This window comes from Suricata suricatta, chromosome 6 (genome assembly GCF_006229205.1).
Source record: "Suricata suricatta isolate VVHF042 chromosome 6, meerkat_22Aug2017_6uvM2_HiC, whole genome shotgun sequence".
NCBI classification, from domain to species: Eukaryota; Metazoa; Chordata; class Mammalia; order Carnivora; family Herpestidae; genus Suricata; species Suricata suricatta.
This window is the reverse complement of record NC_043705.1, coordinates 58,582,570-58,610,220: the sequence shown is the minus strand read 5'-3', so window position 1 is coordinate 58,610,220 and position 27,651 is coordinate 58,582,570. Positions and strand designations below refer to the sequence as shown.

The following is a 27,651-nucleotide window of genomic DNA, read 5'->3' as shown; positions in this document are numbered from 1 at the left end:
AGAGAGAGGGCTTTAACAACTCGCTGCACTTAAAGCAGGAATCAATGTTGGGAAACCCTGGCAATGTGCCTTCTGAGATCTTTCTCCCTGGGGACCCAGTATAATAGATGCCCTCAAGTTGCTCCCTGCTCTGGTGTTTGAGTAGCTAAAGGTTCACGATCCATGTTGTAATTCTGTTTATGACAGCAAGAAAGGCACTAGACAACTGAATAAATACACAGTGGAAGTGTATGCCTGGGGTGCTTGGGTGGCTCAGTTGAGTGTCCCCACTCTTGATTTCGGCTCAGATCATGAGCCCAGATTGAGCCCCGCCTTGTGTCAGTCTCCACACTGAGCATGGAGCCTGCTTAAGATTTTCTCTAAAACTAATTTTAAAAATCAAAAGAAAAATACTTAAGAGCAAATACAGAATGATTAACGTAAATGTTATTTTTCCTGACTTTGTCAGTAACTCATAATTTGACCTTGAGGCTTATTTCATGGCACGAAGTAGAAGGGATCAGTTAGAAATGGTCTACAAGGGTTGTAGCTTGATAATTGTTGAAGCTGGGTGTTGGGTACATGGGATTTTTTGGTCGTCTTGAGTTTACTCCAGTATAGTTAACATGCAGTGTTACATTAGTTTCAGGTGTACTGTCTAGTGATTCAACTCTACATACATCACATGATGCTCGTCAACAAATGCACTACTTAAACTGTATTGCTTAATTCACCTATCCTGCCCCCCACTACCATTAGTTTGTTTCCAGTAGTTGATTTTGTTTCTCCCTGGATGCTGGGGGGCTCAGTCTCAGGTCATGATATCTCGGCTAGTGGGTTGGGGACCTATGTCCGGCTCTGCTGACAGCTCAGAGCCTGGAGCCTGCTTTGGATTCTGCCAGTGCCCCTCCTCTGCTTGTGCTCTCCCTGTATGTCTCAAAGATAAATGTTAAAAAAAAAAAAAGGGGGGGGGCTGCCTCTGGTAGTGTCCTTAAATCTTGTTTCAAAATTTCCATAGGAGAAAAATGGTAAAATCTCATGTCTAAAATGAAGCTTATTAGGTTTCTCGATTCTGATGGGAGGAACTCCTGTTGGCAGCATTAGTAAATGTGGGTTAGTTGGCTCTTAGAACATAGCCTAGTGTTGGGTTATGTTTAGGATCTTGGATAATGGGAATTCTTTGGCTTTCATTTCCCATAAGACCAAAACCATGATCCTTTCCACAATACAGGAGACCAGTGTTTTGTCTGGTCCTTTCCTGCTCCAACAACAGTGAACTCTCCCTTGGTCTAACTTGTATTTCCCAGGCAGTTTCAGGAGACCCGTCGCATGCCACCTGCTGCTTCTCTCATCTCAGACCTCACTGATCCCCAAATATGTCATACGTTTATGCTCATCACAAATGATTGTGTGATTTGTCTTTCCACAAGGATGGGGAGTGGCTTTTTTTTTCCTAATTGAAATACAAAGTTTGACGTTTAACACTGTAAATTTAAGAAGTACAAATGCTAATTTGATACATTTATATGTGGTAACAAGATGGGCTGTTCCTGGTTTCCATTCTAGGGCTTACTAATGTGTGTAGTTACATCGGTATCAGTTAGTTGACATACCGACCCAACCAGAGAGATCTCTGGGTTTTGCTCACCCAGCCTGAACCACAAGAGGCCAGCAATGAAATCCCAAGGTCAGGTGCTGTGTGGGGAGTGGGGAGGGGCTGCCTGGTGGTGCACGAGGAAGGAGCCTTGGGGAAGGCAGGAGGATGGCGTGGCACTGACCCATCCACCCCTCTGTAGTGTGTCCTGTTTTCTGCTGTGTTGAGACCTCGGCCAAGGCTATCGAGAAGAACACACCTGGGAGTCCAGACATTCTGCCACAGTGCCTCACACTTGTCTGCTGGGTGCACCTAGGATGCCTGTCCTATAGCTCAGCGTCTGACAGACATGTAAATCCACCTCAGACCCCAAGTGTTTGAAACTGGTCTGCTTCCTTCTCCTTATGACTCCTGCCTCTTGTGTATTTCTGTTCCCCATCCCTCACCACCTTGTGACCCATACTGTCCCTTCTTGGATCCAGCATGAAGTGTGTGCCTGGCCTGTGCTGCATGTGGAGGCTGTAGGGTGAGAGAAATTAGGTACTCACCTGGGGTGCAAAATTTAAGCAAAATCCCAGTAGATTTTTTTTTTCCTATAGAAATAGAAAAGCTAATTCTAAAACTTATATGAAAAGGCAAGGGAACTAGAATAGCTAAAACAATACTGAAAGAATAAAGGGTGAGGGAATCAAAACTTTAAGACTTAATTTATAGCTACAGTAATCAAAAGGGTGTGGTATTACAGAAGGGGTAGACACATCACTAAAATAGAATCCATTCAAAAGACATAGGTGACAACCAGTTTTTGACAGAAAAGCAATTCAGTGGAGGAAGGATAGTTTTTACAATATACAGTATAGGCTAATTTGGGAAAAAGAACAGGCCTCAACTTAAATCTCACACCTTATATAGAAATTAATTTGAATGGATCATATATATGAATGTAAAATATAAAGCTATAAAACTTGTAGAAGGAAAACACCTTCATGACTTACAGTTAGGTCAAGAGCTCTTAGATAATACACCAAAAGTAAAAAAGGATACATTGGACTTTTTCAAAACTAAAAATTTTATTCTGTGAAAGATCTTGTTAGAGGAGGGAAATTTGGAAATACAGGTGCACATGGATGGCTTAGCCAAGTGTCTGACTCTTGATTTTGGCTTAGGTCATGATCTCATGGTCATGAGATTGAGCACTGTGTTGGGCTCCATACTGGGCATGAAGCCTACTTAAGATTCTGTCTCTCCCTCTCTGTTGTCTGTCCCTCCCCCGCTCTCCCCCTCCCTCTCTCTCTCCATCTCTCTCTAAAAAAGAAAAATAAGAAGGATGAAAATACATACCAGAGATGGGCCAAAAATATTTGCAAATCATATACCCAACCAAAGACATATCTAAAGTATATAAAGAACTTTCTAATTTCAAAAGTAAGGAAACAATTGGTCCAATTACAAAATATATGAATTTCCTTTGTTTCATTCTAGGAAAGTGTCTGGGGGCAGGATTTGAGTCATGCTGTGGGTAACATTTCTGGAGTCTGTTTCAAGGTTGTCCCAGTAGCTAACATTTCTTTATTACTTTTGCACAGTCAAAAAGAGATTGAGATTTAAATTACCATATTATGATAAAATTTTCCATAACAGCAGCTTGTATAATCTTTACTTTAACCGATAAAACCTGTTTAAATGGATCATTCAAGTATTAACTCACATTTCTTATGACATTACAGTTGAGAGGTTGTCTTAGCAGGATGTACTGAGCATTCTTATTTTCTAGCACTTGTCTATATTATTTGGTAAAGGGATGTTATGTTTGTTAGTATGTAAGGAAGATAAGTGGATTTCTCAAGATTATTGTCATGATAATATGACCAAAGGAGTTCTAGACCAAAGCATTAAAACATTAAAATTGCATGTTTTTAAACATAAATTGTCTCAGAGGAGAAAGTCATCTTTAGATCATGACCACAGATAACCAACATTTCCGAATACGCACACACTGGGTTGCCGCCTCATTCAGGTTGTCATTCACGCTTTTAATCTGTGGTGTACATCTTCAAAAATGAGGGGACCCTCGCACACAGAACCTTGGAACTTAGCCACACGTGATGAGCACCATCAAAATCCATTCCTTCAACACACTCAATTTCCCAGACAACCAGAAGCTTTTGAACAGCAATTCTAGTGCCAAAGAGAGCTGCTCCCTCAGGAGGGAGAGGAGGAAATCATGGCCTGATCACCCCTTCAGATCTTCCGGTCAGAGAAGTACTTTCCATATGTCTTTACAAGGATTTGCTTGACTCTTTGCGGTAATAAGTTATTGACATGAATTCTGTTCTCCACTCACGGTGACGAGGGTGTTGTTGTTGTTGTTGTTTAAAGCCTAGATTTCTAAAATCTCTTTTTGCTGTGGTTAATTAGAAACAGAGCAAGGGGTCAAGTTACTTGTCTGCATTAAAAGTGTAGGACATACTGCGCATACCCAAATTTTCAAATAAGTATAGATGCTATGAATATATTATGTTTCTTTACCACTTTTAATCAATCAGCTAATGTTAAAATCTGTACAATAGGGGGCAAAGCAAGCCACATTTTAAGTAATACTGCATATCAATCACAGCTGAGAACAGCTGAGAGAAACATTACTTGCTGAAACATGTTTTGTCCATTAACACTTGCTTTGGAAACAGTGATAGGAAATAGGTTGTTTTGTCATATCATTTCCCCCCTCCATCAGCTTTATGAATTTATCCAGTCTTAATTATGTCTTTATATTTTTTCTGTATAGTGTGACAGCTTCAGGTGCTCTGTTTTCTGTGTGTTCGTAGTTAGTAGGACCACATCCCCCTCTTTAAGTTCCCAGTAGGTTCCAATTTTTTTCCAAAATGTTTAATTCCATATGCAATAGTTGATCTTGTTCATTCTGTATTTTATACTCGTTCACAATTAAGTAGATTTTTTCTGTCACTATACACCTCTTTTTCTTGACCATGACATAACACGGAAGCCATTGTGAATGCAATTTATTGAACAATATTCTTGATCTAGGAATTGTCTCATAGATTTTAGAGAGTTTAGGACTCTCCTGCAACTCTATACAGAATTTTCTGATATATTAGGTATGGGTGTTATGTATGTAGTGTGTGTGGGGTGTGTGTGTGTGTGTGATTATTAGCTATGTGTGTGATTTATGTGCATACACATACACACACACATTTTTCTGAAAATAGGTTCTGCACATTCTTCAGACTTTTAAGGGGTTCCTTCACAAGAAACCAGCTATTAAATCTGTATAATAAGGAGCAGATTTAGTCACATATTACATAACTGTCCATTTTAATCATAGTTGAGAACAGTCACAAGAAGTTGTATATGGTTTGATATCATTGATGAAATGTCTCCAATGTGGTGAGGATCTGTGAATGGATCGTCCAGTCTGCAGAAACTACAATATGTACATCTCACATTCTGCCTTGATGGAACCAGCTGACCTCATGGAGCAGTGCGCCATTTTAGAGAAAATCCCCCAATATCACTGGCAAAGGCATAACCAGAAAGAGGGTGCAAAGCTCCATCTTTGGAGTAGCAGCAGAGAACAAGAACCCAAAGATGTTTTAACATGTAAGACTGCAGTAAAACTTGATAGAATAGATCAAATAAAAAATGTTCAGTATGCACCTGTAAAAACAAATGGCATAATGTCTGTAATTTTCTTTAAACTATTTGAGCAAATATAAAGTTAAAAAAAGGTTAAATGAGAAAAATATTGGTAATTACTGATTCTGCTGTATATGTGAGGGTTTATTTTATATATATTTATATGTGAGTTTTTAAAAAATGTTTTTAATGTTTCTTTTATTTATTTTTGAGATGGAGAGAGACAGTGTGAGCAGGGGAGGGTCAGAGAGAGAAGGAGACACAGAATCTGAAGCAGGCTCCAGGCTCTGAGGTGTCAGCACAGTGTCCGATGCAGGGATCGATCCCACAAACCGTGAGATCATGACCTGAACCGAAGCTCAACGCTTAACCGATTGAGCCACCCAGGCGCCCTGTGAGTTTGTTTCTAATACCAGTTCAGTTTGATGAAGCTGTATTCCAGAATTTAGTAAGAGGTAGGGTAGGGGTATGAATCCACACCTTAGCACCATTTCGTGCCATCCATTGTACATTCAACTATATATATTTCTTAACTGATTTTTAAAAAATATTTTAAGGTTATATATACTATATATATAATGCTTTTGAGTAGGAATGAAATTTTCCAAAATGTATTTTTAAAATTATATACATATCCTAATTGCTTAACTGCAGTTTTCTGGTCATCTTAGAATCAGTATATGGACATTCAGCTCTGATAGAAGCAAAAGAGATATTTGGGACAATTAAATGGACAATAAAGAAGGTGGAAAACTAACTCTAGCAGCACTGAGAAATGCATAGCCTTCTAGGAAGAAATAAGCTGAGAATCTATGCAAAATTTAGCAAGACATAAAGAAAAAGAAACGAACAACTCAAAAATATAAGCAAAGTAAAATAAAATTATTTTCAAAGATTTTAGGAAACAGTAAAACACAGACGACTGCTGGGAATGTAAATCGTATAGCCTTACTAGTGAACAATTTAGGGACATGAATCAAAAGTTTTAAGACATTCCACATCCTTTGATCTGTGCATTCCCTTAGTAACAGTATAACCTAAAGCAACTGCTCTGCACACATTTCTCACTGCGTTACATTCTGACAGATCTCCCCGGAGGCGCTTTGTCTACCTTACTAACCACTGTATCCCTGGCACAGGTCCTGACCAGGCAGGAAGGATGTGCTCAATGAATGTATGTTAAATAAACAGAGAAGAATTAGAAACAACCTAAAAGTCTGATAGGAAATTATTTGGTATATTTTGATACAGAAGATATATTTGTCATTTTAAGTTGGTTTTTCAAGGAATATCAAATAACATGGGAAAATGCTGTCAATATAATGTTAAATGGGAAAATCAGAATGTAAAATGATATATGGAATGATCCTAATTAAATATGTCTAAACTAGTATGAGGAAATAAAGCAAAATTGTAACTGCAGTTATCCATGGATGATTTCTACTTAAGCACGTTTGAAATGTTCTCCATTTCTGTGGCTTCCAAATTATCTACGAGGACTAAAATCTTATCTAAAAATGAATTTTAGGGGTGCCTGGGTGGCCCAGTCAGTTAAGTGTCCAATTTTGGCTCAGGTCATGATCTCACTGTCTGTGGGTTCAAGTCCCATGGTGATCTCTGTGCTGACAGCTCAGGGCCTGGAACCTGCTTCATATTCTGTGTCTCCCTCTCTCTCTGCCCCTCCCCCGCTTGCAATCTGTCTTGTCTGTCTCTTTTTCAAAAATAAACAAACATTAAAAAAATTAAAAATCAATAAAAATGAATTTTAGTTTTATAGTCTATGGCTAGGCAAGTGTAGCATTACAAAAAGAGCTAATCTTTGATTTCTTCCAATTCAAGTTCCTACTCTCCACTCAGAGGTAACCTCTCTTACAACTTTGGTGTGTGTCCTTCTAGATAATTTTTAATCCCTTTACATACATACATTGTATATGTACTATAGAGGATATGTGGTATCAGTGTATTTTTTATAAAATTTGTGTTAAGTTGCTTGCATATTTATCTAGGTTTTCTTTTCTGTTTTAACTCAACAATCTATTTATGAGAACTGCTTATTTTAAGATTGACTAGAGATTGAATTCACTCCCCTTAACTGCTACATAGCACCACATTCGATTTAGCCATTTCCTTATTAATAAGTAGATAAGGGCCTGGGTGTCTACTGAAGAAAGGGTGGGGAGACCACATCCCACTCTGCTGCTGGTATCAGGGGAAAGACGCCTCTCAAGGGAAGAGTGGGACCCAGTTCCCAAAAGAGGAAAGCAGGCCCAGTTCCTGGTGCCTGTAGAAAGACCATGGGAGCCTTCCCCTCTCAGCATTCAGCCACATATATACATATTCCACAAAGATTTATTGAGTATTACCATGTGCCAGGCACCATGCTAGGTCCTGGACTGGAATGCATGTGTAAATAATAATGCACAGAGGCTATGAATATACTAAACTATGATTTCCTGTTAACCTCTCAGGGTATGCTGAGATTTCTGCCTCAGTAATAATAGTGATTTCTGGGTATTTGAAATAATAGTGATTTCTGGGTATTTGAAATAATAGTGATTTCTGGGTATTTGAAAAACTTCAGGGGCACATGGGTGGGCTAGTAAGTTAAATGTCCAACTCTTAGTTTCACTCAGGTCATGATCTCGTGGTTTCGTGAATTTGAGCCCTGCATTGGTCTCTGTGCTGGCAGTGTGGAGCCTGCTTAGGATTCTCGCTGCCCCTCCTGCACTTGTGTTGTCTCTGTCTCTCATAATAAATAAATAAACTTAAAAAGAAAAAAAAAGAAAACCTTCAAAGTAATCCAAGAAATCATAAGGCAGCCATAGAATTTACTTATTATCATGTAAAGTATATTTCAGAATAGGGAAAAATGTGAGTTTCCAGTTTGTTTTTTATAATTTATAAAATTGGACCCGGTGATCTGTAAAATCATTTTCAGCTTTAACTGTCTAGAATACAGGGCTCTTGCAATAGTGATCTTTTACCACTAGGTGTCGCTACTGACAACACAAAAGTTAAAAGCAAGGGCTTTATACACTGCAGTACCGCTTGAAAGAAAAGCATTTAAAAATAAAAATGTGAAGGCACATTTACACAAATGTTACAAACAAGCTCTATAAAAGAACCTACATGCATATTTAAGTAGCTCAGTTCCATGGGCACAAGAGTAGTTAAGTACTGCCTATATCCTTCGGGAACAACCCTCAGCAACTTGTCAGAAGTTTAAGGGGAGAATCAGAGGGTTTTAGAATTGGAAGGGAGCTTATTTGTCCATTAGTTTTCAAATTATTTTTCCTGGAGTTAGAGATATATTTACATGCAAGCACAGGAATACACACATATCCATATAAACAGATGATATATATATATATATATAGCTGAAGCCAAAACAATATCCTTACTAGGTGCAATATAGTGTGTGTGTGTGTGTGTGTGTGTGTGTGTGTGTGTATATATATATATATATATATATATATATATATATATATATATATATATATGTTCTCTGCCCCCAGTTACTGGCACAGAGCTCCTAAACCCTTGCGATTTCCTAAGCGATGAAAACATTAGGAGCATCTGTTCTCCTAATACTTGGTCTTTGATTCTGGTTCCTGACACAGCTCCTAAATCCCTTGGAATTTCTTGGGTGATAGAAGTGTCTTTTGTTCTAAGGAGGTGACTCTTGGTGGGCTCTTGAATAGCTTCAGGATGAGGGCTGGTCACCAGCAAGATCAAGTTCTGATTAGAAGCTTGGGACTTTCAGCCTTGTCCTCCATCATCTGGGCAGAGGGGAAGGGCTAGAAGTAGAGTTAAGGATCATTCATGCCTTCATGACGACACCTCCATCAAATCCCCAAAGTACAACTTCAGAGAGCTTCCAGGCTGGCGAACATATCTACATGCTGGGAGGATCGTGCACCCCAACTCCATGGGGACAGAAGCTCCTGCACTTGGGATTCTCCGGACCTTGCCCTATGTAGCTCTTCATCTGGGTGTCCAATTGTATGCTCTGTCACAGCCTTGGTTACATAATAGACCTGTACACATAAGTGTTTCCCTAAATGCTGTGAGCCACTCTAGCAAATCATTGAACCCAAGGAGAAGGTCATGGTAACCTTGGTTTATAGTTGGTCAGTCAGAAATACAGGTGACACCCTGGAACTTGTGACTGGGGTCTTAAAGTGGCAAGGTCTTGTGGGACCTTAACTTGAAGAATCTGATGCTAATTCCAGGTAAATGGTATCAGAACTGAATTGAATTGTAGGACCCTACTTGCTACTGTAAGATTGTTTGGTGTGTAAAAAACTCACATATCTAGAGTCAGAAGCGTGGCGAATGTAGTAGTGTGAGAGAAAAGAAGATGCACAGGAAATGTTTCCCAGGCATATTCTAGTTCATAAAAAAATACATATATACTGGTTATAAACTAATAACTGGATTTTACTTGATCTAATACACTTCCTTCCATTTACAACATTAGGGAAGAGAGGCTCAGAGAGGTGCAGTGACTTGCCCCAGGTAACAGAGCCAGGACGCACGCATTCTAGAACACTGGTAGGTTTGGTTTTGGGAGTTCCTGGGCAAAAAATGAAAAATATCTTGGCATACTCCCAGTCCTTTCTGCACTCCTAACTTCTAGAGCCTGTGGACAAGTACTGGCTTGTGAAAAAAAATGACAAAGTGGATATATGATTAGTTATGTACAATCATCATTTAAAAAATATAGGATCTTTTTAAAATACAAACGTGATCACTTCAACTCTTCTACTTGCATTCCCTAAGTGGTTCTTTGTTTCTTAGGCCAAATGCAAATTCTCAATGTGGCAATAAAACTCCTCCAGACCTGGCCCCAGTCCTGCTAGCCAGCCTCACTCTATACCATTTCCCCATGCATTTTCAAAGCCTTTCCTCCATTCTTGACCTGGCTAAATCTTAGATTTTTCATAACTCCACTCACTTTCCTCTTCTGCAAATCTTCCAGGGCGCTGGCTTTCTATTCGTTGGCCACAGCACACATCCTACTGTCCCTGAATCTTCTTCCTGTCTGTCTTTTTCACTGGACTGTGGCATTCTCATGAACCAGGGTCACATCTTCCCGTTTGTCCTCCCTGGCAGCTAACCCAGGGCTCAGGGCACAAGAGAAACTCATTAAGTATCTGCTGGAGTGAATATTTGCATATTCTTATTCTCACATTTTAATCCTAAAAAAAAAAAAAGTACTGGAATATCAGCTCTTTGAATTATGTAAGAGCTGGTTCTGACAATGCAGATCTTCATTTTCTAATATTTTGAGAGTATGAATAAAAACTATACCTATCTCAGGAAAAATGGTTTTCACTTTTTAAACGGGAAGAAAAACCCAGTTTTAACTTCCCTTTTTTCTCTTTATTTTAATACATCTGTGTTAGGAGGATGGTTAGTTTTGGTTTTATAGCCCCCAATCTGTAGGCTATGGTACCAGATGACCAACACAGCCTCTGGCTCACCCACTCGAATCCCTGGACCGAGAGCCTTCCCTGGATCACTTACAAAGGGCAGACGGCAACTCTTCTGTGCACGCTACTTTATAACATACTAAAAAATTGGGTCAGTAATTTATTTTACTATCCATCATTAAGGAGGGGATCAGAATGAAATTAAATGCTACTATGACTAAATGCAGTGAGTAATGGAGGGAGAGGTTGACGAGTGGGGGCTATGGTGGTCAGAGATGGCTTTGCAAGCGTGAACTATATGGACTAGGTTGAGAACTGAGTAGAGAGATGGAGAAGGAAGCATATCCAGGTGGGAACCAGCATGAGCAACAGTCAGATAAGGATGTGGGTGGAGATGAGCTGCCTGATCAGGAGCCCGTTTGGTTGGGAAGAGTCAGGCCTGACACAAGGTAGAAGGAAGTCAGAATGCATACTGACACTGGAAAGGAGCAGGGGCTAACTATCCCTTTGTGTGGCACTGTGTTGTTATGGAGCTCATTCAGGTTGACTTAGCTAGCATTTTCATCTCCCTGCTCTTGTTAAGTGAGTAGGACGAATGTTAATGGACTTTTTAAAAATAGAAATGGTAAAGGACTAAAGGAGATTAGGAAATTTAGCCCAAGTCACACAGCTGGCACCTAACCAAACTCACAGTCTAGATTCAACACTTCTCCTATTTCATAGATCAAGAATTACAGTTGGTCTCACAAATCACATAGCTGAGGACCAAAGAGGTGAAGAAAGTTTTCCAAGGCTACACACAAGCAGTTTAGGATAGTGGTTGGTAACTTTAACCAGCATTATTTCGGACTGAAGGGGTTTTACATTATATTAACTGAAGAAGAAACTCAGAGGAAAAATCCTCACATTGCAGAGAAAGAGCTGTTACTTTGAGAAAACAAAATATTTTCCAATGACTGTTGGAATAATAGTCTGTTATGTAGCTGCATTCTTAAAAATGGAAATATTTATCTATCAAAGATTAAAAGTTTTTTTTTTTTAAAGCAAAAACTATTCTGAAAAGGAATAGAAACAGAGCTGCCAGAAGAGAGAGATCTATCTGGGAGAGTGGTCTTTATGACCTACAAGAGCTTTTCAGAATTTTTTCTGCCACTGATGAATTTTAAGGTCTTCATTGAGCAGAGAAAAAAAATTAACTTAAGAACCTCACTAACACCAACAGAAAACGTTCACATTGTCCCTATGTGATGGATACTATCACCTCAGAATATGTTAGCAAAGGGTAGCTAAAATTTCCAAACGAGTACATCATCTAGTGACACATTATTATGATTTATTTAGTTGTTTTTTTTTTTTTTACCCCTGAAATGACATGGTCTGAGAAATGACTTGCTGAGAAATCTATGTTTACATTAGGGAGAGTCGGAGGTGGGGGAGGGGGTGATGAAAATCCCTGCAGAACCTGAAAAGATGTTAAGTGGTAAATACCAAAATGCCCAGCAAGCATGTAAGCAGGCTCTCATCCCAGCATGAATATGTGCAGCTCAGCATTTTAAAATTTACTTTTAGCTTTTCTAGCAGTTTGAATTAACCCATTCTCTACTTCTACTCCCCGTGTGAGAGCTCAGCCTCGAACCTACAGACTAAAAGTGCAGGCAGTCTTCTGTCTTTGGCCAGTAGGTAACCCCCTCACCCTGACGGCTTCCTCCGAGTGGGCTGCCTCATGAACAAATGTCTAGGCGTTCTTAACAACCAGGAGGCCTGGGGCAAAGTCCAGACAAATGGTAGAAAGTAAGTCAGACTCACTAAAGCTCACACAGAAGTGGAAAAGGCCTGTTGGGAAACCAAAACAATACAAATAAACGCCATACTGAAGGTACATCCAGATCAGAGGTTCTCCAGAACCAGGTGGGTCAGAACCACCCCAAAGAGGCTGTTTCAGAAAGTGGTCCCAAGTATTTGTAGTCATAGAAAATCCTCAGGTGATTCTAAAGTACATCCCTCACTGATAGACACTAATTTAGATTCTCTAACAAGACAATTACATTTTATCTTAGTTTCAGCCCCTGCCAAGTTAAAATGAAAAACAAAACAAGCATTTCCAAACCAAAAATTATTCCAGATTAGGTATAGAGTATATCAGCTACTATAGACATTTACTTTCAGTGGAAAAAATAATCCACATCAAAATTTTGGTGAGTCAAAATACTATCTGGTATTTGTCCTATTAAAACCAGAGCTGGCCAAGTATATTTTTGGGGTTCTTCATGCCACAATTTTCTAAGTTCTTTGGCTCAACAGAAGAAAGTGAAGAACAAGAACAAAACAAAAGCCAAGAGAATAAAAGAAAGTTAACTGAGCAAAAAAGAATTATTACAATTCTGAAATAAAGCCATCCACTCCTGTGTTTGGGTGAGTGTTATTGTAGCAAACTCCAACGTTTCCTCAATGACGGGGCACTGGCTGGTTGAAAAGCTAAACAGTCCATGTCCATCCTATTACAGATGAAAGAAGACTTAACATTTGACGGGGCCAGTAAGGACCCTACGTGTAACAGAGACAACAGGATCTTTGTCATAATAAAACATTCAGTGCAGGCTTTCCTTTTTACCTCGCTGCCTGACAGTTCATTCATCTGGAGAGGATGCTCTGGCATAACTCAGCGGTAGATTTAGCCCGACAACTGGCCCTACAATGCTCAGCCATGAGGTGATGTAGTTGACACTCCTAGGAAACAAGTGAAAACACAGGAAACTCTAATGTTTCCATTGTAATTGGGTGCATGGTAGAAAATCAATTACTAACAGAAGAGCTGTCTTCAAAGATAATTCCACCATGTGGAATTACATTCCCAAATATCAGCTCCAGGACGGAGGATCCCCCCACTAAGGTAGGTAAGAGGGGAGTCAAGGCATTGGGACTCCCGATTCCCCTTGATGATTCCAATATTACACTTAAAATTCACAGCATTTGCTAAGGTAGCAGAATGCAATGGTGAAGAGCATGGCTCTGAGGCACAAATGCCTGGGTTCAAATCCCAGTTCTACCATATAACTAGCTGTGTGAACTTGGCCAAGTCATTTAACGCCTCTGTGCTTTAGCTTCCTCTTCTGTAAACTTGGTAAAATAATGGAAATTAGCTCATAGGGTGTTATAAAACTCCAATGTCTTAATATATCTAAAATACTTAGAATAGTGCCTAGCACACAGTAAAAATCAATACATGTTAGCCATTATTATTATTACAAAAAATATATCTTTTTTAGCTTAGCTTTTAGAGTCACATAAAAAGATTTACACTTTTAAAATAAGAGTAAAAGCCAATGTATCTTGATGGTGTTTCTTACCTATTGATTTTTTGAGAATTCTTTAACACAGGAGTCATGAATTCATTCGTCTTGCAGGGATGAAGTACAAAAAAAGGCTGCCCAAGTATTGGATGCTCCTGTAAGAATCAGAGTCGGTCCAGGATTGTCAGTGTGAGGTAGTTTGAAAAAGTTAAAACTCACAATCTGGTTTGTTAAAATAAAAGTTTGTTTTAAAATCCAAGTTACCAAATTAAGATACAGATCAATTTCAGTTTTGGAATATAATTCATAATTCACACGTGAGAAGAAGTTATGAGTTGATAAAGTACAGGAGGGTGCATGGTTTTGTTTACACAATGCAAACTGTAGACAAGTTTTACCAGTTTCCTCTCTTTGTCAACTAAAGTTACTCTTTGGCCTATAATTATTCTCCAGTTTTTCCTCAAGGCTGTTTGTGAAGCCCAGGAGCCTGACCATGTGAACAATGTATTTCATTCGCCTTTTTGTAAGGGAACCAAAATCTTTTGCACGTTTTTTTTTTTTTAACATAAACTTTGCCAATGCGTTGATTGTCTCAACCCTAACTGCGGTGCCAACAGGCACGTGCTCAGTGGGCAGGATGGTAGGGGAGCGAGGAGAAAGCAGGAGACTGGCCGGCATTATAATTATTGTACTTCTGGCTGGCTGTCTCTCTTTCTGAGTTCCTCTGTTTATCTGTTTCTATCCTTCTGTCTCTCCCAGGCTTATTGGGCTGTTTCTGTAAATCAAAACCCATTGATAGAATGCCACTGCCTTCATAAGAGAATGAAGGTCAGACTGCTGCCGGTGTAGGGATGTGGACATCATCTGGCCAACAATGGGGAGCCCTAGGAGACTTCTATGTAGTGAGTGATCGATGTACAAATTGTACCAATGCAAAAACAATTATTAACAATAAGACTTATTGATCATTTACATTGTGGATTTGCCATTATGCCAAAGACTGCAAACTCAAATACTGCTATGGTCTGAATGTTCACATCTCCCCATAATCATATGCTGAAATCCTAATGACCAGTGTGAAGGTATTACAGGAGGTGATTAGGTCATGAGAGTGAGAGTAGAGCCCTCAGGAATGAGATTTAGGACCTTATAAAAGAGATCCCACCCCCAGAATGCTAGCTCACCCCCTTCTACCATGTGAGGACACAAGAAGTGTGTGACTGGAATGAGGACCCTCATAAAAACAGGCTGGTATCCTGATCTCAGACTTCAGAATGGTGGAAATAAATTTCTGTTGTCCATAAACTACCCAATCTGTAGTATTTTGTTATAGCTGGCCAAGTAAACTGGGACAGATACCTACAAAGATCACACAGGTCGCCTGAAGGAATAGGTCAGTTAAATACACGAGCTGGTGACAGGGACTGTGGGGAAATGGAGAGTGTGCTCAGACAAGGCTCTGCTTGCCACTCTGCTCCAGCCAATTGTGCCATGTGGGAATGCAGGTTCAGTGTGCCAGGTCTTCCCATTTGTCAAAATAACCTAGGGATCCAGAATTTTATGTAAAAACTCCTAAATTTAAATTTTGGCACTTTTTTTTTTTTTTAACATAGAGTGGGCCAAAGAAAACAAGCCTGTTGGCTGGATCTGGACTAGGGGCCTAGCTTCTTCTCCTGGCTTCTTCTCCTCTTGTCAGCCAGTCCAAGGGGAAGCTGAACTCAGAGCATCCATGGAAAGAATTACATGTGGTTGCTGCTGCTAACTCTACCCTCCAACCCCAAAACACTCCTGGTGGCGTGCATGTGCACACACCTGCCCACAGGAAATGGAGGCACCATTCCACTGTGTATTAGTGACACTGGGTATGGATGTTTGGGGATGTATGTATGTGCTGAGGGCCAGGGTATCCACTGGGTGTGGGTTGGCATATGTCTCCCGAGTGCCACCTCCAGAGCCTGCCCTGGGTCCTCACTATTACAGCAGAGCCTGAGCTCCCTGTCCTCTCCCCACCCCTCCTTCCATCCCTAAGCAGAGCCTAGGGTCAGAGCCCAATGTGTTATGCCTATAGCAAGTCTTCCTGTCCAGCTCGATTCTGGCTCTCCTTACACGCCTTAAACTGGTATTTATTAATTATGTATTAACCACACATATCTAATGGTCATGTCTTATGTGTCCGCCAGGAACAGTTCTGGATATAGTAACAAAGATCACTGTATTGCAAAGATAAACAAAGTCCCTGATCCCAGGCAACTTCCATGCCAGTGTAGGAGACAGCCAATAAATTCATAGAACAAATAAGAGACAAAATAATTCAGAAAATTATAAGTGCTATGAATAAAATAAAACAGGGTCCCTTGATTTTGAGAGCATTTGGAACTGAAAAGCTCCTTTTTGTTGTTAAATAAATCCCTTAAATATGTTGCTCATCATGGCCACTCTTCTAGCAGTGCGTCAGAAGCATCCGTAATCACTTCCATGGTTGCACTGTGTATGGCCAACACCCAGTGCTTTCTCAAGTGTGTCAGCTTCTTAGTTGGGGCAAACTACCCAAACCTTTAATTACTTTCCAGATACAAATGGAAAATTAATTTATAAAATACTCAAAAACCCTTGTTTCTAAATATATAAGACTACGAAATACAGGCCTGGCATCATTATGAGTATAATAATTATCATACAATGTAGAAAAATAAAATTTCTCTGATGTAATTAGAATTCATATCTTCCCTCATAACTCACTTAGCAAATATTAAATCCTCTTGTCTGACAATTTTATAATGATTTAACCCTAACTAAAGGCAGATCTATAGTTTTTAAATGTGGCTAATCTTAGGGATATCTTAATGCTTCAGAAATGACAGAATTCAGAGTGAGTCTTATGACCTGAGCTGATACTATATTTTCAGTAACATTCAGTCAGCTAATCCTGCAAACCAAACAATTTGTATTCAAAGTTAAGGTAGAGAATTTACAAATAATTTGAGGCGTCTGACCAGCGTAGACAATCAATCTGGATAATATTCTCCAAAAGCCATTTTTCTGCACTGGAGATTTTTTAAGGTCCATGCCATCAGGAAACATTATCTTCATTTTCTACTTTCTCCATCAGACAGCCAGAATCAGAGATGAAAGCCGTCTTTCATTTTTAGTTTAGGAATTATGTGCTAGAGTTCAAAAAAAATCTAAAACTCTATACCTTATTTGTTTAACATACCATTTTCAGAAATGGAAGAACATCAAAACTGTCAGGATCTTTTTAGTGACATTTCTTAGATCAATTCAGAAGGTAAATTTGTGTGAAAGTGCTACCATCTGCTGTCAGTACTAATGAACTGATGCAAATCTGCACTGAGAAAAATGTCAGTGTGGAAATACATGCAGCCAGTGAACTGTGTTAGGCTTACAACTCAATAAACACTTCTACTGGAACAAAGTTCTGCTAAATGGTTTTCCGTGAAAATAGAAATGATGGGTCAGATTTCTATCTCTGTAACTCCAGAGGAGTTATATAGGCACATTCTCCTATGAAATTTAATTTAGCAATGGTTAAATGTCTCATAAAATAAGTTTGACATGAATACTGTGAATTGGTTTCAGAACTATTAGATATGACTATCACAAGGAAATGATAATACTGCACCTTCATCCTTACATCTAATAAAGGAGATGAATTTCTTGGTTCATTTCTTAATTTTCTTGGCTCTCCAGGAGGGCACAAATATAATTTCACATACGAAGCTTTCAGCCAGTTGCATATTCCACAGTGATTGAATTGCCTTCCACTCAGGGTACATTCCTTAGAAATGGAGAGGGATATTTCCCTAAGCCTGCTTCCTCAAGTAGGGAAAGGAAAACGGCTCTTGAACATCTGTGGTATGAGACACTGTACTAAGTGCTTTGCACGGGGTCACCTATCCGAATAATTCTTTGAGGAAGGCTTTATTGTTGCTACTTGGAGAACAGGTTCAAAGGGATTATCCTTAAAGTCATCCATGTAGTGGGGGCCGAAGCATTTCCGAAGTGTGGTCTTACGTTGCACCTCCCCACCCCACCGGCCAGATGTGTCATCAAGGACATTTAATCCTCATTAGTCCATCTCTTCAAAAATCTACCTACTTCAAATTCTTCAAAAGAATTTGTTTTCATAAAATTATAAGGCCAATAATACATACAGAGAACTCAGAAAATACAGAAAAGAACAAAGAATAAAAGCAGGATAACCTAAGACTGACCAACTCAGATTTAATCACGATTTGGTGAATTTCAAACCTTTTCATGTACACACATTTATAGTTTTCTATTGCTTTTTATTCAATGAACAGATAGATTATGTATCAGGTGCCTACTGTCTGCCACTCCTGCCACATGTGGTTTTTGCTGGTGTTCTTGAAGTTTCTTTGTCTTCTGTTTGACAGATTTCTATACTTATTTTTATTTTTCCCCTATATATATTTTTTGTTTGGATTTATTTTGTTGTTCTTAATTTTTTATATTCCATGGGTGCTTAAAAATACACATAAAGAACATGCGATTTTGAGGTGTTGGCTAGAGAGCTCCCCAAGTGTCACTAGATCTAGTAAGGTAATTGTGTTTTCTAGATTCTTATCTGCCTGATCTACGAATTTCTAAGAGAAGTTCAAATCTCTCCTTAAAATAGTTGATTTGTCTACTTCCGTTTGTAGTCTGTCAATTTTTGTTTTCTATATCCTGAAGCTCTGTTATTTGAATACATATAACTTCCTAGAGAATGAAGCTTTAATACAGTGATCATACTTATCTCTGATTATGCTTTTTGCCTCCCCAAGAGAACTTTAATCTGATATAAATATAGCCACACCACCTTTCCACACCACACCCGCTTGTCTACTTACCTAATGCATTTTAAAAATTATTTGCCTTTCAGTTTGTGTACTTATGTTGGATATGTTTCTTATAAAAATTACATAGATTCTTTAAGAAAGCCACCTGAATAATCTCTTAAATGAAAGGTTTAGTTCACATACAGGCTTTGTAATTACTGATATAATTTAATTTCATTTTTTCTATTTTAGACTTTTCTAAAATATTCTATTCTATTGTTAATGTTTCTTTTCCTTTTCATTTTCACTCCTCTGTTGCTTTCCTTTGGATTGAGTATGGGTTCATATGTTTTTCTCATTTTTTTCTCTTTTTAGTAATTTGAAAAACACATGCTATATTTCCAAACTTTTAAGTTATCCCACAGTCTTTAAAGTAAATGTTTTACTTAATGAAATATAGTTACTCAATCTATTTCCCTTTTTCCCAGATAATTCAGGTATCTTGGGATTTAACTTTGATCACTCCTTTCTGATTCCTACTACTGTTGCATTTCAGTTGTATCTTCTGCTTTTTAATCCCATAAATTTTATATTGTTAATGTTTTGAACACAGTGCTTGTTGAAATTTACTCACATTGACTACTCTTTTTTGCTTACTGTTTTTTCCTAGATCTTCAGATATTCATTCTGGGATCATTTTCTTTATCATTGAAATATGTCCTTCAGAACACCTCTTAGTGAAGATCTGTAGGTAGGAAATGTCCCACATTGTGAATGTTCTATTTTGTCCTCATTTTTGAAAAAAATAATGTTTGTAGGTATAAAATTTTAGGTTAGAGTTGTATTCTCTCAACACTTTGAATATATTATCCCATTTCCTTTTGGTCTCTTCTTCTTCTTTTTTTTCTTCCCCTGTTTGGAAGTGAGCTATCAATCTGATTGTCACTCTTTTAAAATCTTCTCTTTCCCTTTGATGTTTTACTGTGGTATGCCCATGTGTGGATTGCTTTTCAATTATCCTGCTTGGATTCACTGAACCTCCTGAATCTGAATATCAGAGTCCTTGCAACAATCCTGGAAAATTCTCACCATGAGCTTTGTGAATATTCAGTCTCCTTCATTCTCTCTAGTCCCTCTTTCTGGAACTTCTATCAGACATGTGTTTCTCTTCCTCTCTCCCTAGTATCTCTTAAACTGTTATACTTAACATATTTCTCTTAGTTTTTGCTACAATGTGTATAATTTCTTCAGAGTATTCTAACACATTAATGCTTTCTTTATATTTATCTGCTCTTTAGTCTAGACCTTCTAATTAGATGGTTTCCTTTCTAAAGTCTCTATTTGATCCTATATTACATTTACCTGATCATTTTTTATGGTCTCTTCTTCCTACATTATACTGTCAGTATTTTCTTCCATTTAAAGAATCATATTGATCAAAATATTTTATATTTTTTCACTAAAATTTTTTAACATATGAGTTTGAACATCTGATAGTACAGTTTGTGGGGAATAGAAATTTGATTTGATCTGATGGTGGGGGGTGAATAGTAGGACTTGTGAGGAGAAACCAGAAAAGCTGGTAGAGAGAGATGCCCTCTGTGGGAGGGGTTTTATTTTATTTTGTTTTTCATTATTTGGAAAAGAGGCATCAGGAGGCTTCCCACTCCAGAGAAGATTGTGTAGGGATCTTGATGACACTAGCAGAGAATGAGATGTTCCCCAGGGAGATGGAGGGGATCACAAGAAAGGCCTGCAAGTCTTGGAGACCAGAGAAGAGCTCGCCAATAAATGAGAAGGAAACCACGCTGCAGAGGAGCCCAGGCCTGAGAACCCATGGGTGAAAGACTGTTGTTCCCTGGAGTGATGCTCCTGGTGAGATCCCGATAGCTCCTCAGCTACTCTTTTCATCCTGCAGATCTAATGCTTGTTGTATTGTGAGGGGTGTCCGGAGCACTGTGTTGGGTATCATGTGTTTGGAAACACCAGACTGTACACAGGGTGTGCATTTTCATGAGCTAAGAGGGACCTTGAGTCAAATGGAATAGGACACCTCTTCTTCACTCTTCATGTCTCCCCATGCTCATCCGCAATTCAATGGTTACAGAAATCAGTACAAGGTACTGAAGGTACAAACCCAGGAATATGGGAACTCAGTGAAAGGGGAGAAGTCAGTTCTGACTGGTGGGAGGAGCGGCAGCAAAGACTTCCTGAAGATATGGCACTTAATCTTTTCCAGGCCTTGGAGTGGGGAGAGGGTGGGGAGAGAAGCCTGTGGCGTTAGGCTCTAAGGCAGAAAGAGATCACCCCAGGTTTAGCGGGAAGTGGGTTAAGTGAGGGACACAGAGACTTCCATTCTTTAGGTAAGACTGAGAAGTTTGGTAAAGTTAGAGAAGAAAAAAATACTTAATTGTGTTTGTTGTATTGGTGACACTGTTAAATAATTGAAGTGATCCTTGTAAGATCCAAAGAATTCTCTGGAAGTAATCAATACCTAGACAAGACAAAGAAGCAAGGTTTGAAGTACAAACAATCCCCTTATAGTTTTAAAAAGAAACAAGGAAAAGGTTGGGGATGGGAGCAGGAAATATCCCAGAACAGACTTCTCCCCACAGAGTGTGTGTGGATAACGATACAAAGACAGTGAGAGAATATTTAAAAATAGATATATGTGGGAAAGAAATGAAGGCCTTGCGTACTCTAAAAGTCCCCTTGTTTCTTGGACAGGCGGAGGTAGCCCAGAGAAGCTATGCTTTGCTCAAATTGCACCTTTTGACATTTGGTGGCCAGTTAATTAGAAATAAAATTCTGATGGTGTTTGGAAAGGGAGATTAAAAAAAAAAATTGAGTTCTTCAAATTCATATGCTGCACAGAAGCCACCAGGCTTCCCAGAATTTTTATTAAAAATTACAAACATCACAGCAATAGTTCTTAGACACCACCTCCTCCACTAACAAAAACTTCCCTTTCACGGCTCCAGAGGGAGTCCAGAAACTAATTCTCCCACTCCTGCCTGCATCTACAAAGGGCTCCCTCCCTGGGATGCTGACAGTCCTAAGTCCAACTCCTGGATTAGAAAGCAGAGTTTGAATATATTTATAGACTCTATATGGGTTGTTGCTTTAAGCAACACTGTTCATATGCCAGAATTTTGAGTTCCCTAACTTACTCAGTTATCAATTTGTTGTACATTATTTAGTCTCTCAGTATTTTGATATGCAAAATAGAAATAGCACTGCTGGCACTTCACAGGGTGAAAGGAGATAACCAACAAGACCATTATGAAGCTTGCTGGGGGAAAAGAGCTTATGTAAATGTCTATTAATTAAACAGGAACGGCTGCACAACTAGGTCAGGCATGATGATAAAACTGAACAACCCATCCCAGCCAGCAGCATCAAAAAGAAGAAATGAACATTTAGTCCGGATAGCACTTGTTGGTTGCATTTTGTAAAGAATATTAAATTGTAATATTCTGTATCATAACAGAGAGTAGCATATTTCAGACCATTCTCAAAGAATTCTTTGATAGAACAGAAACTTATTAGAGACAACAGCCAAAAACAAAAACAAAAAAGCGAGCCAATTACTAATGAAGAACTTGTAAAAAGCTAATCAAAGCTCTCATCCAGAGAAAATGAGAAAATCTGAGGCTCAGAATGATTTTGTATATTGATGAGATTTTTACATAGCGTCACAGAAAGAAAAATAAAACAAATTTAAATGAAGACAAAAAGGACTCTAAGTCTTGGTTTAAAAGCCTTGTTATGTTCCATATCAACGTTTTTATTAAAATGTTCTGCTCCGGTGGAAACACCCATTTTTTAACAATACCTGATGGGTGGTGGTGTCAATAGAGGGCACTCTCCGTTTATCTCTCTCTAGTCAAACCCCTACGTGTTGGAAGAACCTTCAATCAGCCTCTGCACCCATTTTGTAGAAAACTCCTCAGAGGGGTGGCTCATCCAAGGTCATGACACTCAGAAATGATGGAGCTGAGTCTCATGTCCAGATTCCAGAACATAACATAGCCTGCCACTGCCAAGCCTGCTAAGGACTAAAATGCAGCACTTCAGCATGAAACAACTTGCAGGCATTACATTTATTCTATTTTTGTCTTAAAGGAAAACAATTGGGAGCTTGTTCCTTCCAAGCATTAATTCTTTTTTTCCCCCCACTTCCACTACATTGAATAATGGTGACAATTTTTGGCTTACTGGGTCTATTTCTGAGATACTCACTAAAACAGTGACAATATTTTAGAGCTAGGTATATTGGGGCATACTAGAGAGGTGAATCGGCAATGGGAAAATTCAAGGATTTTCAAGAACAAACTTACAAACAACCTAATTCATTGATAATCAGATATTAATGTATGGCAACTGTCATCAAGAAGACGTTTTAAGAGCAACACAAAATACACTAGCAGTCTGTTAGTATAATCACTTCTTAGAATGGCGTCAGATAGAATTTTAAAGCAATGAAAAGGCATAAAGATGGATATTTAAGATGATTTCTTAAAAATAACACAATGCTCTCTTCAGATAAATATAATCAATGTAAACTCCTAATAAAAGCACTCTAGTTTACAGTTAACAGTTATGTATTTCCTTCCTGCTTCTTACACAACTTTGGTAATAAAAAGATTCCCTTTGTTCCCAGAAGCAGATTTCCCAGTGATTTAAGTTAAAATTAGTTTTTCTTTTTAGAAGAGCTCTCAAAAGAGACTCCATGAAGAAAACTTCTAAGGATGTGATAAACCCATTATAAATCTGTTATTACATGTCTAATAATGAAATATGTTAGGCAAAGAGATGACCTATAAAAATTTGGCTACTCCTGGGTCACCTGGATCGCTCAGTCAAGTTGAGCATCCGACTTCAGCTTGGGTCGTGATCTTGCAGTTTGTGAGTTCCAGCCCCAGGTGGGGCTCGCTGCTGTTAGCACAGAGCCTGCTTCAAATCTTCCGTCTCCTTCCGTCTCCCTCTCTCTCTGCCCCTTCCCTGCTTGTGTGCGCATTCTCAAAAATAATAAATCTTCAAAAAAATTATTAAAAAATGTAGCTACTATGAGATATTTCCCCACTTTTTAGACTACTAATAATTCGCAACTAGGTAACAAAAACAATGGTACTAACAGGCTCTAGTATTAAGAGATTACACGCCTCTATATAAAACTGTAGTCACAGATTGTCTTCAGACAATAAATGCATCCTGGTATTTTGCAAACATATATTAGAGAGAGAAATAAATTGGTACATATGGGCAAGAATGGCAGTGTCTTATTTTTAAAGATATTTTATTAACAATGTAAACAATGTCAGGATAAAAAAAAATGTATATTTTAATCCAATTTCCCAACCAAATCCAGTTTTTTACATTTCTCCATAGTAACTTCTGTTGGAATTTTAAGAACTGATTTTTATAGCTTGGATATAGTTCAGTATTTTCTAAACGAGAAAGCCTAGGACAAAAAAAAGGGAGTCTAAAACTGAAAAAGAAAACTGGTACTGGGAAATTCACAGGCTGTCTACATGGACTCGAGGAGAAGCTCAAAGGTCACTTGTTTTCCCACATTTCCCTCACACCAGCACAGTCAATAAATTTCATGATTGCTTCACACTCCGTCATCCTTGAGTTTTTGTTTTTCCTTTTTCTTAAAGGTTAATTGCTTCCCAACTTTATTGATATCTATCTATCTATATATCTCTCATAGTTATGTACACTGCATATACATAATTTTGTGATCCATTTTTTCTTACCTCGTAACATTATTTCATATATACTTTTCTATATTTTGCATACTCCTTATAACTTTCTTTTTAGCTACATAATATTCCATCTGGTTGATATAATAGGCTTTACAATTATGCCACTGTTATATACTTAGACCAATTTCCAGTTTTATACTATTATACATTGTGCATGCATGTATATTATGGATTACAGATTATTTCCTTATAATAAAATTTCAGGGATGAGTAAAAACAGTGGGGATAGCAATATAGCTATTGAACTATATGATCACATTTCCTTCCAAAATTATTAAACTAATGTATATTGCCACCAATACAAACTACTTGATTAGTCCTCTTGATGTTTTAAGTAGCAATGTCTTTTTTTTTTTAATCTTTTTATTTTAGTTCTGAGAGACAGAGAGAGACAGCGTGAGCAGGGGAAGGTCAGAGAGAGAGGGAGACACAGAATCTAAATCAGGCTCCAGGCTCTGAGCTAGCTGTCAGCACAGAGCCTGACGCAGGGCTCGAACCCATGAACCGTGAGATCATGACCTGAGCCGAAGCCGGATGCTCAACTGTCTGAGCCACCCAGGCGCCCCAAGTAGCAATGTCTTAATGTTAGAATTAGATCCTCCTTGGGAATATTTCACAAAACATCACACAGTCTTTATGAAAACTCTAGGCAACTAGCTCAGGCTTTATGCCACTTTAGACTTGGGCAGAGGATGCAACCCCTGGGAATTACTGACTTGGTGCAGAACAAATATATGGAGAAGGGTTAGGGCTCAGGGTGGGGTCTGGTGACTCCCTGAAATGCTTATAAACACATGGTCCCTGGATGCTGCTTTTCCAGATTGGCTAGGGGTGGGTCAGCCACTTTTCAGAAGTAGCATGCCAAAGCTTCCATCTCTCAGAGGATGCCTGCCTTATCTGACCGGAATCTCCAACAAGTTGATACCTGGGTCTCAAAGGGCCATGAAAATAGGCCATAACAAATCACATTAAGTAAAGCTCATGCTCTCCTCAGATTTGGTGGCAGGTGGTATAAATATGCTACTGTATTATCAGATCACTCCTCTAAAAGTTCTGGACTTTCCTTGGCAAGGGTCTGGAAAATAATGTTAAGCGCAAAAACCAGCACACAGCATTATATATTCATTATGATGACAACCATGGATATGCTGACACAAAACTTGCCCACTAAGAAATTGGCATCCAAACTTTCATCTTGAGGCATGGCACAAAATAAGAATGTCAAACTGATATAAATATAATTGGCAGTAAACACACCTGAGGGAATGTGAATTTTCTTCAACACTTCTTATTTTTTTTACATTGAAAACACTCTATTTTTAGCATGTTCTTCCTAAGAGGCCCATTCTTTTTTTATTTGGTCTTAGCTGGTTCTCCTCCAGTACTAGTAACAACTACCTTTCCAGCATGACGTAAAACTCTCAGAGCATTCATCCAGCAGAAGAGCCTCCCCACTTTGGCCTCAGGACAAGATCCACTCTGAAAGGGCCCATTCTACAACTACAAGCAGATGAAAGGACAAATCAAGCTCCCCCTTCAAAGGAAGGGCCCTCTCCCAAGCGTCACATACTAATCAACTTGGGAGGCATGTGCTGTCCGTGCACTGACCTTCTCTATGTAGCACTGGAGGCTCTCAGCCAAGTTAGTCCACACAGAGTCCATTTGACTTTCCGCCAGGGAAGCCTCAGCACTCTAGAATTTTACTCAGTTTCCTACTTTGATAAAGAAGATGTTATTCTTTTTTTTTTTTTAATGTATTATTATTTATTTTTGAGACAGAGCGTGAGTAGGGGAGGGCCAGAGACAGAAGGAGACACAGAATCTAAAGCAGGCTTCAGGCTCTGAGCTGTCAGCACAGAGCCTAACATGAGGCTCAAAGATACTATTCTTAATACCTATATACGTATATTCTTAATACCTAATACTCAGAAAACATAAACTAAAAAGGTAATTTCATATCATGAATTTCACTTACATCTTTACTTCTATAAGTCGGTGTTTTATCTCAATGTCTTTGAACATTTTTGCTTATACACACCTACACTTAAAAAATATATATCTTACAGGGGCGCCTGGGTGGCTCAGTTGGTTAAGTGTCCAACTCTTGATTTCGGCTCAGGTCATGATCCTATAGTTTGTGAGATTGAGCCACGCATCAAACTCTACCCTGACAGCACAGAGTCAGCTTAGGATTCTCTCTGCCACTCTCTCTGGTCCTCCCCTGCTCATGCTCCCTCTCTCACTCTCTCTCAAAGTAAATAAATTAATTAAAAAAAATATATATATAAACATAAGTTGACATCTAAAAATTTTCATTAAAAAGTTGCAAAGCTATAATTTCCAGAGTATTCTAAATATTGACCATTTTAAATATATGCTATTACATGTATATAATTTTAAATATCATGTCACTGTCTTAAATGTACTCAAACATAAATGCCAAAGCATTATAATACCCACTATCATTCATTTTGTTTAAAAAAATTTTTTTTATTTATTTTATTTATTTTTGAGAGACAGAGAGAGAGAGAGAGAGAGAGAGAGCATGAGCAGGGGAGGGTCAGAGAGAGAGACACACACAGAATCTGAAGACAGGCTCCAGGCTCTGAGCTGTCAGCACAGAGCCTGATGCAGGTCTCAAACCCATGAGCAGTGAGATCATGACCTGAGCCAAAGTCAGACCAACTGAGCCACCCAGGCACCCTTCATTCATTTAAAAAATATATGAACAATTGGATATATTACATTTTTCTCCTTGAATTCATCCCCATTCTGCTTCTGTCAAAGAACTTTATCCTAATGTGTATTTTATGCTTAAAAGCTTTTTATTGATCATATTCTTGTAAACAAAAAACATAGAGAGAGATAAGAGTTCATTTTCCAAAATTTTCCGTGATGATTCTGTTCTAAGTGTTAGATTAACTAAGATAGCTGACTGAGTTTTAATTATAATTATTAATACTATTTAATCAAAGCAAAACATATAAAATTTGGTAAAAAAATAAACATAAGAGGTGAAATAATTTTGGAAATCATAATACCACCACTTGGTATGAATAACAGGAGATACTTTTTTCCTACAATGATGAACCCACTTAATCCTCACAATACTCTACTATTGCTATCCCC

General features: G+C 38.5%; 2 protein-coding genes across 3 annotated transcripts in view; both read right to left on the bottom strand.

Annotated features, from left to right (window-relative positions):
• The window catches only part of ATP6AP1L (ATPase H+ transporting accessory protein 1 like), a 56,296-nt gene extending 42,978 nt beyond the window's left edge, over nt 1–13,318 (bottom strand). The window contains exon 1 of one of the 2 annotated variants that reach the window (XM_029942535.1): nt 13,274–13,318. In XM_029942535.1, the coding sequence (XP_029798395.1) occupies nt 13,274–13,318 (45 nt within the window). The remainder of the gene's footprint in view (nt 1–13,273) is intronic. The other variant, XM_029942537.1, reaches the window with a different exon arrangement.
• ATG10 (autophagy related 10) overlaps nt 9,650–27,651 on the bottom strand; it is a 227,996-nt gene continuing 209,994 nt past the window's right edge. The window contains exons 6-7 of the mRNA XM_029942538.1: nt 14,010–14,107; nt 9,650–13,389 (exon numbers count right to left, since the gene is read on the bottom strand). Coding sequence (XP_029798398.1) covers nt 13,290–13,389; nt 14,010–14,107 — 198 coding nt within the window. The 3' untranslated portion in view covers nt 9,650–13,289. The remainder of the gene's footprint in view (nt 13,390–14,009; nt 14,108–27,651) is intronic.